This window comes from Misgurnus anguillicaudatus, chromosome 14 (assembly GCF_027580225.2).
Source record: "Misgurnus anguillicaudatus chromosome 14, ASM2758022v2, whole genome shotgun sequence".
In the NCBI taxonomy this organism is placed as follows: domain Eukaryota; kingdom Metazoa; phylum Chordata; class Actinopteri; order Cypriniformes; family Cobitidae; genus Misgurnus; species Misgurnus anguillicaudatus.
The window spans coordinates 13,634,114-13,650,849 of record NC_073350.2 but is presented as its reverse complement, the minus strand read 5'-3'; the positions used below and the strand labels follow the sequence as shown (position 1 = coordinate 13,650,849).

Below are 16,736 nucleotides of genomic sequence, written 5' to 3'. Positions count from 1 at the left end.
ATCAGATGGGTTCTTTGTATTAATGGTGACTGTCCAATCCACTGCTGTTTGGTGTCTTTTTGGACACCTCTTCTTACTGCAAGGGTGCAGACTGGGCCAAGAACACTGTCAGACACAGGAAGAAGAATCTGCCATGGGGGGGGGGGGGGTGATAGGACGTCCTGTTTGTGTGTGAAGGGAAACGGCTCTCTCTGCTAAATATATGTTGTATTGTCTCAGTGGCCCCCAGGTCAGGTATACACAATTGTTTTGGTTTGGAGAGCTATTTTTCCCAATTTAAGTAAATGTTTAAAGCATTTTATTATCTCTGACTATGTTTGAAATATTATACTACTTGTAATATTGTTGTAGCATATGAACTTTGTAGTATGTCAAATGAGCCAGATGTAAGATGTGCATGTTTCAGAGCCCCTCTAAGTGCGTTTCACACGTTTTCTTGTAAATCAGCAATTTTTTATAAGACTCTTAATGGATTCTGCCAACAAAGTGGTATTTCGAAATGCCCTGAGGCCGGGATTAAGCAGATTTGAAGCGAAAGTGTTTGATGAATGTGTAATACGTGCCGATTTTGCTCATTTTCCAGTTCCCCTAGAGTTAAACATTTGTTTTTTACTGTTTTGGAATTCATTCAGCTGATCTCCAGGTCAGGGGCTACCACTTTTAGCATAGCTTAGCATAATCCATTGAATTTGATTAGACCATTAGCATCGCTAGGAACTATACTCTCATTTTGGTGTAATAATCAAGGACTTTGCTGCTGTAACATGGCTGCAGCAGGCGTAGTGATATTACGCACTGCCCAAAAATAGTCCCCTGCCATTAAAAGTTACTAAGGGGACTATTTTCGGCTGCTGCGTAATATCATTGCGCCTCCTGCAGCCATGTTACAGCAGCAAAGTCCTTGATTATTACGCCAGAATGAGAGTATAGTTCCTAGACATATCTGCCTAGAAAATCACAACTTTTAATTTTCTGTCGGTCTTAGTACACGATGTAACTACAGAAGAGTCAAGTTTTAAATAAGAAAAATATCCAAACACTTTGGTTATATTTTAGCGTGATGCTAAATGGTCTAATCAGATTTAATGGATTATGCTAAGCTATGCTAAAAGTGCCAGCGCCAGCCCCGGAGATCGGCCGAATGGATTTCAAAACAGTAAAAATCAAATGTTTAACTCTAGGGGAGCTGAAAAGTTGGCATATTTTCGGGAAGGTGGAGGGTCCCTTTAAAATCTCATTTTTGACGGAGGTGGCATTTAGATGCTTTTGCATCTGAACTCCTCAATTATTTTTGGAAACTGAGATGAATTTGAAGATCTTTCTGTGTTTTCATAGCTTATAAGTGTTAGAGATCAGCTGCGAGTGAGAGGGATTTTGCGGTGCCGGCTTAGAGATAAAATCCACAAACTCCTCATTAGCAGTTTCTATGGAGCCTCCATTCAGAGTCAGCAAAACAGTGAAAGAAAGAGAGATGAATGGCCATTGAATGGTGGGCCGCTAAATTATTGGAGGGCCTCTTCTAGCTCTGAAAACACATGCTGTCTGATATATGAGCACGCTTTTGTGCATCTGAGATAAGGACTATAGTGTTCTTCTCAAATACAGAACAATTCAAACCACTCGAGGCATGAAGCTCTGCGGTTTCAGTCCTCTTGCCAAATTTTTGCTGAACTCTATGTAAATGTATAAAATATGTTATGTTTTCTTTTTTCTTTGTCTAAGAGTAAACTTAACACTGAAGTATTTTGGCTCCAAAGTTTCCTTTGTTTTGATTGGCTCATTGAGTTCAGATTGATTAAAGGATGTATCATGGGTGATTAGATCAGGATGTTAATGATGCTGATTGGTTAGGTGTGGTTTAATAAAGCCCACACAGAACCTGCAAACACAAGTTCTGCGAATGTTACACAAATTTGCACATATTCCCTGTGTCAGGGTGGTTTTACTCCGGGTAATCTGGTCTTTCCTCCAATAGTGTTGAGAGCATTCGGTCAATATGATTATCTTATTTTTGATGGAGGTGGCATTTAGCTGCTTTTGCATCTGAGCTCTTCATATGTTCTTACAAAAGTAGCCTTCATTCTTTGGACAAAACTGGTATACATAAAAACTGGTGCATGCATGTATAAATCTCTAATACTGTAATGTTATTGGACTTGAGATAGAAGCAAGATGGGCATTTTCAAAAGCTTGATTAGAAACAGCTGAAATATCCTAAGCTTTCAGTGCATTGGAAAGCGAATGCCAAAAGCCCTTTAGGGGATGGACAACTGCCAGATAAAACACACTTTCATAATGCATAATATTTCTCGGTGCAATGCATACATTTTTGAGTTTGTTGTTTTGCTGAAGCAGATATCAAATATGCATGTGTTTTACTGAAACATCTAAAGTCAACAGCCCCAATGCAAAAAATCGTATTCTTACCGCATTCTTATTCAATATTGCATTCTGTTAGTCCTAATACACCCCAAAATATTATTTATGACATGTTGTCTTTTCATTTTGGAGGTGATCTTATAATAATAAATAAAACACTTACTGCAAAAAAACTCTTACTTTGAAGGGTCAGCTGTGATGTTGGATTGGTTAAAGGTTTGTTAACTCCCCCAGTAAATCTTCAGCACCCTGCAGGTTTATTGTAACTGTGCTCAGCACAGTGACTGCTGGTATTGGGTTGGGAATAGGCACACATCCTGTATGGTTTTTGAATGTAAACCAGTTAGCATGTTGTCACAAACAGTGTAAGGCTACTAATATCAAATTTAAGCTACCAAGAGTAAAAAGAAAAGTCAGATCAATTTCAAAGAATAACTCTGAGCAATGTATGTGTTTGTGCCAACACTTGGATTTTAGTGTCAATTATCTGAATAATTCAGGGGCAGAGTGATTATTTGGTTAGTAATGATCTCTTTTAGGAGATATCCAAAGACTGGAAAATGAGAAATAAAAGGCTTTTAGGCGATGTGGACCATCAGTCTTGTTCTAATAGAGGGTTTAGATTTATCTACAGTACAATATTTGCTATATTTATGGCATGCTATATAGGGCTGCGCAAAAAAAATATAGATTTTGCGATTTTAATCGATCTTCAATAGAACAAAACAAAACCGATGCGTAAATCCCAGAATCGATTTATGCTTGTGCATGCTTTTCTCCCACAGACCCAGAGATTGGCTGAATGGATTTCAAAATGGAAAATTAGCATATATTTTCAAAAAAAGTGAAGTGTCCCTTTAAGGCTTCAGACAGCCCGCAAATACTGTTTTCTTGCACTTAAATGGACTAAATGATTTTAAAATGCTGTGATTATTCTCATTAAAGGTATTGCGGAGGATTTTCTTTTTCCGGGTGGATCATCAAGACTATTGGTCCTCCTAGTTGTCAATCAGGAGTGTTGCGCAATTCCATTTTTTTTTAAAGTGGAGAAGGCGGTTCTTTTCTAAAATTCGCGAAAATCCTCCGCTACACCTTTAACCTAGTCTGTTGTGTAAATGTGAACAATTCAGTAAAACGCATACGTAACAGTATATAGGGTCCGAGCATTAGATGTAGGTCTTAAAGTGACAACGCACCAAATAAATTCCATGCATACAAAGCCTAACTAGAGATGTTAACAATTAATCGATCTTCGATTAATTGTCGATAAGAATTTACTCGATAAAACTTAACGATTGTTGAAAAACAAGATCATGCACGTGTGTGCGGCGCCTGCGCAAAACACATACAGTCGGAGAAAAAAAATTAAGCGAGCGCGCAAAAGTTAAACTACTAGCTATGATCACAACGATGCTCGATGCCAAGCACACGCATGTGCTTTTTAACGTCATGCCAGACGAGGCTGGCTGGCTGCCAACGCAACGAAATTACATCCGCAGTGGATCTGACAGGGTCCGACGCAGAAAATTCAAATACGTTTAGGATACTGAAAGCAAAGACCCTCTTCGGGGAAGCCTGCAAGATTAGCATAGCAACGCTGCTATACAGAGAAGGAGACCAGAAGCCGTTTTTAATGAACAAATTAAAATGTAATCTTAAATTATGGCAAGAAACTGTCAAATGTAAACTGTAATTGACTGTCGTTACACCCTGAATGCCCGCAACATATATCACTGATCATCATTATTGACTGGCTGAGGCGCTGCGTGTTTTCTAATGGAAGGTTGGCATCTCCGTAATATAAGCATCTTTGCTGAAAGTACGTCTAAGCTGAGGTGACGACGAGAAAAGTGCCCTTCGTGTGCTTCTTGGATATAATTACAAACAGCGTATCAACGACTCGGAAAGCGAGGTAAACAACTTGATAAATAACACTTGATGATAATAAAACTGTTATTTTGACATGGACTTTCATGTGTCTGTTGCAGAGTGCCCATGTGAGGCGGAGTTTACTGTGTCTATTAGTCATTATATTTAATTACGAGATAAGTTTAAATTGATGATTTTATCAAAACAACAACTACATTGACTCATTTTACAATCCCACTAGCATGTTATTTAGACAAAATAAAATATTTTAATTCGCGTGAGGAAGCTGTCTTTTTTATGCACACTTTTATGTCATTGGCTATATGCCACTGCAGTGAAGGCTTATTGCACTATTACTGTTAACGATTATTCGATTGATTGATCGTTAATTTAAATGATCATCGAATATGGGAAATTGCATAAATTGACATCCCTAAGCCTAACATTTTAATGAAATATTGATAACTTGTTGATGTTGGACTAAATCGAATTGAATCCCTATAAAAAGAATCAAATCACCAAATTAGTTGCAATACCTAGCCCTAACACTAAAAATCATCCACTATTGTCTATTGTTTTTTGGTAATCAGTTGTGATTTTGTCAGTCCAAATTTTCTACAGAAAACGGCAATTTATTTAGCTTTTGTCATTGCATTTTGGTATACACTATTCTGTACAGTATGTACAGTATACTGCATACTGTTATACAGAAATATAATTTCATATTTCTGTTTTTTCTTGTAGTCAAAGTCATTAAGGGAAAGATGGCTGCTGGACGGTGCTCCCACTGCAGGACCAGAAGAAGATGAAACTAAAAAGCAGCTCCGTGAGGACGAAGCCAAAACTAGAGGCCTTGAAGAAACTATAATGAGGTAACCACTAAAGGTTTTCACGTCAGAGCTTCAGAGACAAGCTGTGATATCAGGCTTTATCAGTCCAGTCCCTAATGTGGGAATGTGTAGTATGAAACCATTGGATATGACATTTCTTATCTGATTAGTTTTTTCTGATGGTGAAAAAGTGACATTCGTCTTATTGCTGGCTGGCAGGTCAGTCTGGTTCTCCATCCTCTCATTAAATCTCTGCTTCAGGCAACGCTGGCATGCCAAACACTGAGTAATACCAGGAAAGCAGTGCCAGGAAAGCTCAGACCATGCCTATGAAAATAATCAAATGTTAGATATGTGAGAACTGACCCTTATTTCTACTGATTCTACTGATTCTGGATAAGTAATTCAAAAATAGATGAGATAAGTGTTAACATAAAGAAAGTCATGTGGATTGCATAGTGCAGATAATTTGGCTGAAATTTGATATGAAATGGGAAATGTTGTGGGTCTTTTTCTCAGGAGAGTAATCTGAGATGCAGGACATGAAAATGATCTAGATTCCCTTTCTTACCTTTCTTATGCTTTAGATCAGGGGTTTTCAAACCTTTAACGCTTTTATCAGTAGTATTACAGTTATTTTTATTACAACCGGTTATACCATGATGCTGTCATATGCTTTATTCTGATTGGTTGAGAAATGTTTCGCGGGTATGCGGTTTTTTTTATAAATGCACACATGACCTGTCAAAAGTCTCAAAAATTAGCGATTTAAGCTGAATAATTGACTCCAATCCTTTGAATTTAAAAAAAAAATGCACGCCTGTGGTGTAGCGATTTACGTTGTGCCGCATTACCACCTTGGGTGTACATTATTTTGGATTACTTCAACGGCTCGTCACCGTATATTTGACAATTATTTATTTACATTTTAAGGTTTAACTGTTATTGATACATTTTTTATTAACTCCGAACCCCTTGCAAATCCACACGCAGGGTTCGGGAATCCTGCTTTAGAGGTTCTGTGTCCAAATGTCTCTAAATGTCAATCAACGAAATTTGAGGCGTTTTGTTTATGTCTGTTTTAAAATAAATACTGTTTCTCATCTTTCTCACTCATACACAGACTTGAGAAAGAGCTGGAGGAGCTAGAGGCGGGTGTGTCTGCAACATCCACCAAAGAGAACCTGTCAGATGCAGTACAGGAAGACATCACCAGTATAATTGAAACAAAGGTAAGTTCAGACCTTCAAACACACACATCAACTTAACACCAGGGTGGGCGGCAGGCTGCGATTAAATCTTTCAAGCCTGACACAATGGGGTTCAATCTCATGTCCGGCCACACAAAGGCCATTTTGATTAAGGGAAGCGATGGATCTCATTGCTTACAGTGCAGGCATGCATGTACTAAAGAACTGGGACTGACGGATTGTTGCTTTCAACGAACGCTTTAGTCTGCTGAATTCTTCACCACTTTCAGAGTTGATTCCATAGTAACAGTAAAGATGCTGCTGAAAATCTCCTTGATTTTTCTTATTGGCCTTTTCTGTGCTGGTCAGTATGTCAGGAACTCTGTTGCTTAAAGCTTCTGCAGAGGGTGTTACATAATAAGGACAGTTAGACAAGCTAGATGGATTTTGAACTATATTTTCAAGACATGAAAGCATAACCTTATCAGAATTTACACTTTAAAAATGCTGTGGGTGGTATGGTAAAATATGGACAAACCTAACCACTGGATTTAAATTAACCAATGCTGGCTTGTTGTAACTTAAAATGCTCAACTATGAGTTAAAGCACAGTGTAAAGGACTACATAAAGAAAATATCAGTAAAATTGTTTCTTGTAAGAAAGACATTGTTCCTTATATAGTTATTAATTTAGATATTTTATAATCAAATGCATGGAGTTTTTTTGGTAAAACTTTACTTGAAGGGGTGTTCATAAGGCTGACATGACACCTTCATAATCATGACATGACATGTGTCATGAAAATGAAGGAGATTTTATGCACGTTTATGACAACTGTCATTAAGTGTCATTTTTTCAATTATGTCATTTTTAATGCAAAGATGACATTGTTTGAGATGTCTTTGTTATGACAACTTAAAGGAATAGTCTACTCATTTTCAATATTAAAATGTTATTACCTTAACTAAGAATTGTTGACACATCCCTCCACCATCTGCGCGCGTGCACGCAAGCACCGGAGCGCGCTGCAACGCCCCGACAGCAACCAGCCTAGCCCCATCCATTCAACGGCACCATCTAGAGACAAAGCCAGAAGCGACCAAACACATCAACGTTTTTCCTATTTAAGACGAGTAGTTATACGAGCAAGTTTGGTGGTACAAAATAAAACGTAGTGCTTTTCTAAGCGGATTTAAAAGAGGAACTATATTTTATGGCGTATATAGCACTTTTGGGAGTACTTCGACTCGCCTGAAAAGTCCGCTCCCCTTCTCACTCTCATAATGGGAGAGGGAGGGTGTTACTGCGCCGAGTCGAAGTACTCCCAAAAGTGCTATTACGCCATAAAATATAGTTCCTCTTTTAAATCCGCTTAGAAAAGCACTACGTTTTATTTTGTACCACCAAACTTGCTCGTATAACTACTCGTCTTAAATAGGAAAAACATTGATGTGTTTGGTCACTTCAAACTTTATCTCTGATTGGTACCATTGAATGAATGGGGCTAAGCTAAATGCTATCGAAACATTGCAGCGTGCTCCAGCGCTTACGTGCATGCACACAGATGATAGAGGGATGTATCAACAATTCTTAGTTAAGGTAATAACATATTTTAATATTGAAAATGAGTAGACTATTCCTTTAAAATAAACCAATATAACACAACTTGATATAAATATGTCATAAACAATAATTATCAAATTTTAAGGGGGCAGAGAATGAAATTTTTTTTGACCTTGTCTTTGCTGAATAATGGTAGTCTACCCGCATTCACAAACATATAAAAAGTGCTAAACATGCTAAACATCTCAGTCTCATAGAAATTCCTCTTTTAGAAATGTCAGCCAGAAAACAGCCCAATCTGAAAAACTGATGCTTATGACATCACAGGCATCTCACTGCCCCTCCACTAAAATAATTGGCTACATTTTTTGAGTGGCAGCAAAGGCAGCCAATCAGTAATGAGATTACAAGTTAAGCCAGTAGGGGGAGCCAAATAGGTTCAAAACCACTTGTTTAAAATCCCCCACCCTAATAGAGCTATCTGAGAGAGGTTTTTCGGAAGCTTCTAAGGCATTACAGACCCAAACAAAAATAATTTGTGTACATGTCACATCACAGAACAAGGATAAATACCCCGTTCAATGATTCTATGTCACCTTTAAGAAACTACCTAGCTTTATGGGTTAAGATTACATTTAACTGTCATTTAAATGTCATTAAGTGTTAATATGCTGTCCAATAGTTTTATAACAGCATCATGAATATTTTTCTTGACCTCAACAGTGGTACAACTAACAGAAGTTGTTTTTCCTCACACAGAGGGTTCTGAAATTTTCTGACGTGAGAAAAAACTAAAAAATGTTTTTATTAATTTAATGTAATTAACTGTTTTTGCAGCAATATGAACCCAACGCTGCATGGGTTAACCCATTATTGTACTGTTTTTATTTAATTTTAGGTGAACCAAATGCAATAACGTAAAATATTACCAATTATAATTATTATTGTTGAATGTTTGATTTAATTTCTCTAACACCTGGAGGAAACGTAAAAAAAACATTATGAAGAATATTCATGATGTAGTTATAAAACTATTTGACAGAGTATTAACACTTAGTGACATTTTAATAACAAATTATATTTGTACTACTGTAGTTGAGGTCGAGAAAAATATTCATGACGCTGTTATAAAACTATATAAATATGCTATAGACGGCAGAGTATGTGAGCGGTGCGGAGTGGGAGCAGAGCAAGAAGTTGAGTGATTTTGCCAGGAGCGAGGAGCGGATTTTTTGAATGTCGGAGCGTCGTGATTTTCTCTCACTCCGAAAATGCTCCACTATCGCTCAATCACGAGCAAGAACCAAAAACACTGTGAGACAAGGGAGGGGCACTGAAAATGTTTCTAAACATATATTTTGGCCCCACTTGCATTTGTTTTGTATTGTTTAACTACACAAACATTAATATAATATCATGTTATTTATTATGTTTTTAATTATATTTTACTGACCCCCTCGCGATTTCCGCCTTATTCATTAGTTATTAATAAGCACAGTTAAAGAAAGATAGAAATAAAGAGTTTCTGAAATACCACAGTGCAAGGGGGGAAAATACAAATGCATTTTAAAAGGTAATGATGACAAAGAAGAACGCGAGTGCGGGGAGGTGGTTACAACATCAAAAGATTCCTTGTGTAATCTTAAAAGGTACGTGTCAAGAAAACACAAGTTTTCTGCTTACACATGGAAAGAAAATCTAAAGGTCGGTATTAATACAGCTTTAACAACCTAAACCACCAACACAGAAAAAAAGAAAAAGCCATTTAAATTTGTAAATAATTTGCGTCATTTACCTTGCTACAGCGCGGTCCGTGACACACTTATGCCATATGCTTTATTAGAGTTGAACAATAAATTGCGCATTCTGCTACAGAACTGCAATGGACTCTATTATATTTTAACGAGCCAACGAGGTTGGTGTTGTTTCAAAAGAGAAATAAAATTTACAATGGAGCAAAAGCGGAGCGAGGCGTTAATATATATGTATCGCTGGTAAAAAGTGGTCAGTTATGTTGTCTTGGTAATGTTAAGTTGTCATGACAAGTTATGATGTATTGGTTTATGTCAAGTTGTCATAAACAATGTCATCTTTGCATTAAAGCAACACTATGTATTTCCATGTAAAAATGACTTACAGCTCCCCCATGTGGTTGAAAAGCACCTGGTATCAGACACTCTTCTGCAGGCAGGGGGAAGGGCGGGGCTGTGTGCTCTACCCTCCACCGCCACTTTCAGAGTGTGCTTGTAGCAGCTAGGAGGCTGCTCAGGTTGCAGCAACAGTACAATTTGTCCAGTTAAAAGATGTTCTATCACTGAAATAACTTTAGAGACATTATTTAAAGGTAAAAAAACTACATAGTGTTGCTTTAAAAATGACATAATTGAAAAAATGACACTTAATGACTTGATGAGTTGTCATAAATGTGCATAAAATCTCCTTCATGTTCATGACACATGTCATGTCATAATTATGAAGGTGTCATGTCAGCCTTATGAACACCCCTTCAAGTAAAGTGTTACCGGTTTTTAATACAAAAAGACACATTTTGAATAAAACGCTCTCTGTCTCTCTTTCTCTCTCTCTCTCTCTCTCTCTCTCTCTCCTTTCTGCAGGTTGTGACAGACTCTGTTAAAGGTAAGATGCGTTAATATGTTTAAAACTTTGGGTAGCACTTTATTTTATACAGTCCTGTTCTACATATACATACTATTGAATGTACTTACTCTGTAACTGTGTGATATCTAGTGACCAACCCGGAACCTTACCCAAAACCTAACTCTAACCCATATAAAATATATGAAGAGCTAAGATCCAAAACCCTCTTAAGTGCATCTAATTTTTTTATCAGACTCTTATTAGAGTCTGCCAACAAACTTGGGATTTCTGAATGACCTGAGGCTGAGATTAAGCAGATTTGAAGCAAAAGTATTTAATGAACGTATAACACGTGCCAAGAGCATTTGCTTAATATTATTATCTCATTTCTGACTACAGTGGAGTTTAGAGGCTTTTGCATCGAAGCTCCTCATATAGAAACCAGTATTTTTTGTAAGTACATTTTAAAGAAGTACATTCCCCCAGTGTAGTGCTTAGAAAATAGTATTCTGTTTGAGTAATCCATGTGACGATGAAGCAAGTTTAGGGTGTGCATATAAGTTGATTGTTAAATGTAAGACTATAGGGTACATGGTTTTTCTCTTCTGTTTTTAGTTAAGGACTGTTTTGGGTGTTGATTTGAATTTTGCAATGTGACAACAAGAGCAATTAGGGTACAAGAAAATATTTTTTAAACCCCTGAAAAAAGTTTTCTTAAGTTTTTGTACTTGGGATGTTGCTGGTCAGTCTTGAAGCATTTAGCACTCTCTTTTTCCTATACATCTTCTCACCTGTTTCTCTCTTCCTCACTCCTATTTCTTACTTTTTTATTCTCTGCCCTTATCTTTTTTGTATATTATCATTTATGACCTTTATTAGAGGTCAAAGTTCACGTCAGCCCTCGTCTGGAGAAATACGAAGGTGACTTTGAGATGATGAAAACAGGTGAGTGTTGGTCCAGCCGTGGCTCACGCAGAGATCACACACTCTTCCTGGGATTTTTACATGTTTGTGAAATCCAGTCTAAACCAGTCTGATGTTAGTTATTTACAATAAGATATCAAGTTTTCTTTTCACAGAATATTCTTTACATTATACCCAGTCAAGTTTACTAGTAGTTTTGCTCTTTTGTGAGACTATATCCACTTCAGTAGGATTTTTTTCATCAGTCTTGGCCCAAATAATATACGAACACTCAAGAGACACAAAAACTATAGGAGTGGAATTGCATTAATACAAAATCAAACAAAACCAAGCTGCATGAAAGATAGCACAAGCATACTTTTCAAGCAAAACATTTAACAAAAAGAATCTTGCTGGCTTTTACGTGCTAAAATAATAAATATCCACCTGTTTCCTGACGTAAATGTGGGCGCCGCCATCTTTGAGCTTTCCGGTTTATGACTTCCGGTGAGCCACTAAAGCTAATCGTAGAAGGACACAAGTGTGCAGTTTTGTCTGGCTGTTTAATGTTTATTATGAAATTTAAAAAGGTTGGGATAATTTGTGCAGTTAGGGATTGCCATAGTAATAGCTAATACAAATGCAGTAAATCTCTACAAAACATTTGTTTTAACCCCATGCACAAAAACTGAATGTGTATGTGGCACACATGCACTCATGATCTGTATTTACAAATCCATCTAGTAAAACATTTCATAGAAACTGCCAGTAAACAATAAATACAATAATTGTGTAAAAACAACTAATATTATGAAAAAAAATATGCTTAGCTGATTTATTTATTCTGCTACTATACATTATTACAAAAATGCGATTACAGTACAGAATATATATGACATAATCTGCTTAGTTAATGTTTGTAATAGTTCGTACTGTGTTTGAGCGTACTTCTGTTATGTTTTAAATGAAAAAGCAAATACTTTAAAAAGTAAGCAAATAATTTCATAAGCTCATTTCTCCATCTGCGTAAGAAGCGATGTAATAATATTTTCATAAAACGAAAACAATACTCAATACACGAAGAAGTTTAATATGTTTATTATGGTTTGTTCAAATAACTTACAATGTGTTGAATGATACCGCTGACTGTCAAGCCACTTCTTAATATCATCCTCACACTGGTTCATACAGGGCAGGTGTAGTACCGTATTTTCCGGACTATAAGTCGCTCCGGAGTATAAGTTGCATCAGTCAAAAAATGTGTCATGAAGAGGAAAAATACATATACAAGTCGCACTGGACTATAAGTCGCATTTATTTCGAAAATTATTATTCTATTTGAGGGCATTTTGTTTGTTAAGTCTTTCTCTGATGTATTTAAGTTAATGTTTCAGTTAACATTTTTTCAGGGGTAGGGTACAGGAGCAACATATAGCACCCTCTCTTGGCTGTAGACGGTAATGTTTTCTTTTGGTTCATGTTAGTCAGTATGAATTAATTTTGACATATAAGTCACACCTGACTATAAGTCTCAGGAGGCTCGTTCGTTCTGTCAGGAACAGGAGACGAACCCAGGTGCAAACAGTTTAACAAATATTTTTATTTAAACAGACACAAGAAAACAAAAACCCACGAGGGGGCAAAACACTAGGGATGGCTCCCGCGAAACTGAAGTTTCGACACTGTGTCGAGATCCCGAAGCGTAAATGTTTCGAAACACTGCTCCGAAGTGTGATTCGAAACACCCATGTCACGTGATGAAGTGATTCGAAACACCAAGCGGTGCATTTCACAAGTATTTCGAAAGGTGGCGTACCTGTCGAATCTGCGTCGAATCTTAAACTGACAGGGTAGGAAACAAATTTGACAATACATCATATATGAGTTTTTGGCAAGATCAAATACTATAAATTACTGAAAAGAAGTAATTATTCCGAATAAGTATGTAACACTTACAAAAAATGCATGCCAGCAAAAGTGTAAATAGTGTGAGAATGTTTTCAAAGGCTGGAGAAATTATATGTAAAAAATAATCTGGTTGAGTTTATCAACACAGAACAATTTATATATTTGGATAAAGATCTTTATATGTAAACAATGTTGCATATTATGGCTTGATATATTTTATGAATGTATTATTATTTATTTGGTATATCTCTATTCCATTTTTTTATTAAATAGACCCGAACAGCCTATAGTTATCGACAATTGTGAGCCTAAAAGCTCATGTAGTTGTCAAACAGATGTTAAAACAACAAAAAGCATTTTATTATGATGTAGCACATGCATTTCCCGGGTTCGATCCTAAGATCTACGCATGAGAGTCGAGAGCACTATCCACTCTCCCATCCTGTCACTTGTGTGTCAATCAAACAACATGTGGGATACAATTTGTCAGCGCTCGTCTAAAATCTTGTCAAGGCTGCTTCATGTAAAGACATGCAAACGACCGCTAGGTGTCACTGTGGAGGCGGTTTCGGATTGATGTTTCGAAGCCTCGAAACATACGGCACAATTGATTCAAGTGTTTCAGTGTTTCACGAAGCCTCGCTCTGCCCACCACTACAAAACACACTATGCAAACAAACACTAACAGACTTGACTAAACTAGACACTAAACAGACTATAAACTTGACACAAAATACACTAGACCTAGACTAGACTGTGACTTGACAAAAGCATGAGCCACTAAACAGAACTGGTACAAAACGAACGAGCACAGGACAGCAAACACAAGGGCATTAAATAAGGGAACAAATCAAGAGGGGAACAGGTGACATGATTCAAACAATGATGGCATAATTAACGAGGGGGCGGGGTCAGGAGACGAGACAGAAAGCACATGGCTATGAAAAACAAAGCCAGTGCTCTCACACAAAACATTGGGCTGCCATGATCCTGTCACTTTAGCACTATTCGTACGGGATTAGTTTTCCAAACGACGTTTGAGTTTCAACGTGTCCCCCAGGACGTCTGTGATTTTATGTACCGATTCGGACAGGATTTAAATGATGCAGGCTATTCCAGAGATGGGAGTGTCTGTTTCATGCATTTGGGCGTTGCAGTAGCACGTGCTCTGGATACGCGTGTTTGTAATGTTTAATATTTTGCTTTAAATGTAAAATTATGACGGAACATGTAATTTATTAATTTAATTTTAACAAATCAAATACAATATACAAATCCTACTAAAGTAACGTTAGCCTAAGTGTTTTATATAACTGTCTGCTTATAATAAGCACAAAGAAATGAAGAAATAATGATTAATAAAATGTATTATCTTTATTAATTAACATTACCATTCCGGAGTTGAACAACTTTGAACGGAGTTTCTTATAACGTTAATGATATTACAGTGGCCAGTCTTAACAGTGTTTGATATTCAGCTCGTATTGATTTAATTATTTTATTTTGCCGAATGCGAAAAAACATTAATATCTGAATGAATGGGACTCAGGAAATACAATATACGCACATTAGTAAGACCTTACGGCAGATCACGTTGGCCAAAACACGAAATGAACCGCGTTTTCAAAAGATATTGCGGGCAAACACAGACATTTGCATTCGGACTGGATTACATTTCTCAGAGGACCTCTGAGTTCGGCGAAACACAGTAGGTAAATTGCTCTGGAATTCTTACGGAGGTCGTCAGAGAAAAACACAGACATGGCCGATTCGGACGGGATTAAAAACACAGAGGACCTATGAGAAGCACGATTTTCTCAGAGGTCCCCCTGTAAAACTAATCCCGTCCGAATAGGGCTTATGACTAGAAAACTGTGACCTGAAGACAGGATCATGACAAAGAGTATGTGTCTCTCTGTACTATAATATATGACAGAAAGCCACACAAATATCCTTATTCATTGTTTTTAACTTGTAAGTTAATAATTCTGTGTTGATTTAATCTAATATTGTCCTTTAATCCACTCTGTTTTCTTCGTTAATGTGTGTTTTAGTGTTTGTGTGTGTGTTTGTGTCTTTGTGTGCCTGACATATTGCACAGTACACATCAGATCATCCCTCACTCATAAATCAAGTTGAAAAGTAAAGTATCATCTAATAAAAAAAAATATTATTTTTAGAAATTATTCTGACGTTTCTTCCAGGCAATATCTTGTTGCCATGGTTACGCTGCTTCTCTAAAATGATACCATACATTTGTGCTAGAATTAACTAAGCAATAAAACAAGCTTGATATAATAACAATTTAGAAGATGTGTATGTCAGCCTACCTTTATCCAATCATTGTATATGTTTTTACATGTAATACTTTATGAATAATACCCATAATTTAAAACATCAAAAAGCACAAAACTTAGCCTTAATGTCTGTAATTCAGCTCCTCACTCCTGTGTCATTATCACAGTATGTTGTTTTAACAATAACGTAACCACATAACTTCCAGCTTGCAGTATACAGGGGTGGATGTGAAGGTTAAAAGCAGTTGGCCCATGCAGTGTGTGTATGTGTGTTAAATGAGTTGACGGTGACATTGTACCACTGCAGGATGATAATGTTTTTTTATTGTCACTGCAGCAATGTACTCCGTAGAGATTACTGTTGAGAAGGACCGGGTGACTGGGAAGACCAAAGTCCTGTCCACTAACACACTGCTACCCAAAGACCTCTCGCAGCAAGGGGTTAAGGTCTATGAGGATGACCGAAAAGGTGGCTTATAGAGCAGGCGCGCATGGCTTTGCTACATAATGCCTGCTTTACGAGAAGTCTATTAGGAGGAAATTTTCCATATGTGACCAGACCTCAAAACTAGGATGGGACAATATATGTCTGAGATACAACTATTTGAAAATCTGAGGGATGCCAAAAAAGTTTAAATATTAAGAAAAATTGTCCAAATGAAGTCCTTACAACTGCATCCACTCACAAAAATAAAATTGTGATATATTTAGCGTAGAAAAATTTACTTAATGTAAATATCTTCATGGAACATGATCTTTGCATAATATTCTAATGATTTTTGGCATAATTTTGACCCTGACAATGTATTGTTGGCTATTGCTACAAATAGACCTGTGCGACTTAGTTTTGTGGTCCAGGGTCACATATGTGTAGTTGAGACCAAATATGTTTACCAATCTTGTTATTTTGGTTTAATCAAGACCTGATTCAAAAATTGAAATGTTAATTCACCCTCGTGTTGTAACAAATTTGTTATGATTTTTTATTCGCACAAAAGTACAATAGCTTAGTTTAAGGTATGGAGTAATTTCATTGTTATTGATAATGAAATTATCATTGATACTGAACCATTATCCACAAAAAATCTGCCAACAGTATCTAGGTTTTCATTACAGATTTGCGCAAACCGTATGCAATTTTTGTTAATAATGTCAGTAAAAAAAACTTTTGTGAAATGACGCCGTTTCCACGATGATA

The 16,736-nt window shown here is 36.8% G+C and overlaps 1 protein-coding gene across 4 annotated transcripts in view; it reads left to right on the top strand.

Annotated features, from left to right (window-relative positions):
• Positions 1–16,736, top strand: part of palm1a (paralemmin 1a) — a 43,072-nt gene that overhangs the window by 17,889 nt on the left and 8,447 nt on the right. Inside the window, exons 4-8 of one of the 4 annotated variants that reach the window (XM_055185058.2) lie at positions 4,993–5,120; positions 6,202–6,310; positions 10,448–10,469; positions 11,310–11,375; positions 15,876–16,007. In XM_055185058.2, the coding sequence (XP_055041033.1) occupies positions 4,993–5,120; positions 6,202–6,310; positions 10,448–10,469; positions 11,310–11,375; positions 15,876–16,007 (457 nt within the window). The remainder of the gene's footprint in view (positions 1–4,992; positions 5,121–6,201; positions 6,311–10,447; positions 10,470–11,309; positions 11,376–15,875; positions 16,008–16,736) is intronic. The other 3 variants (XM_055185059.2, XM_055185060.2, XM_055185061.2) reach the window with 3 other exon arrangements.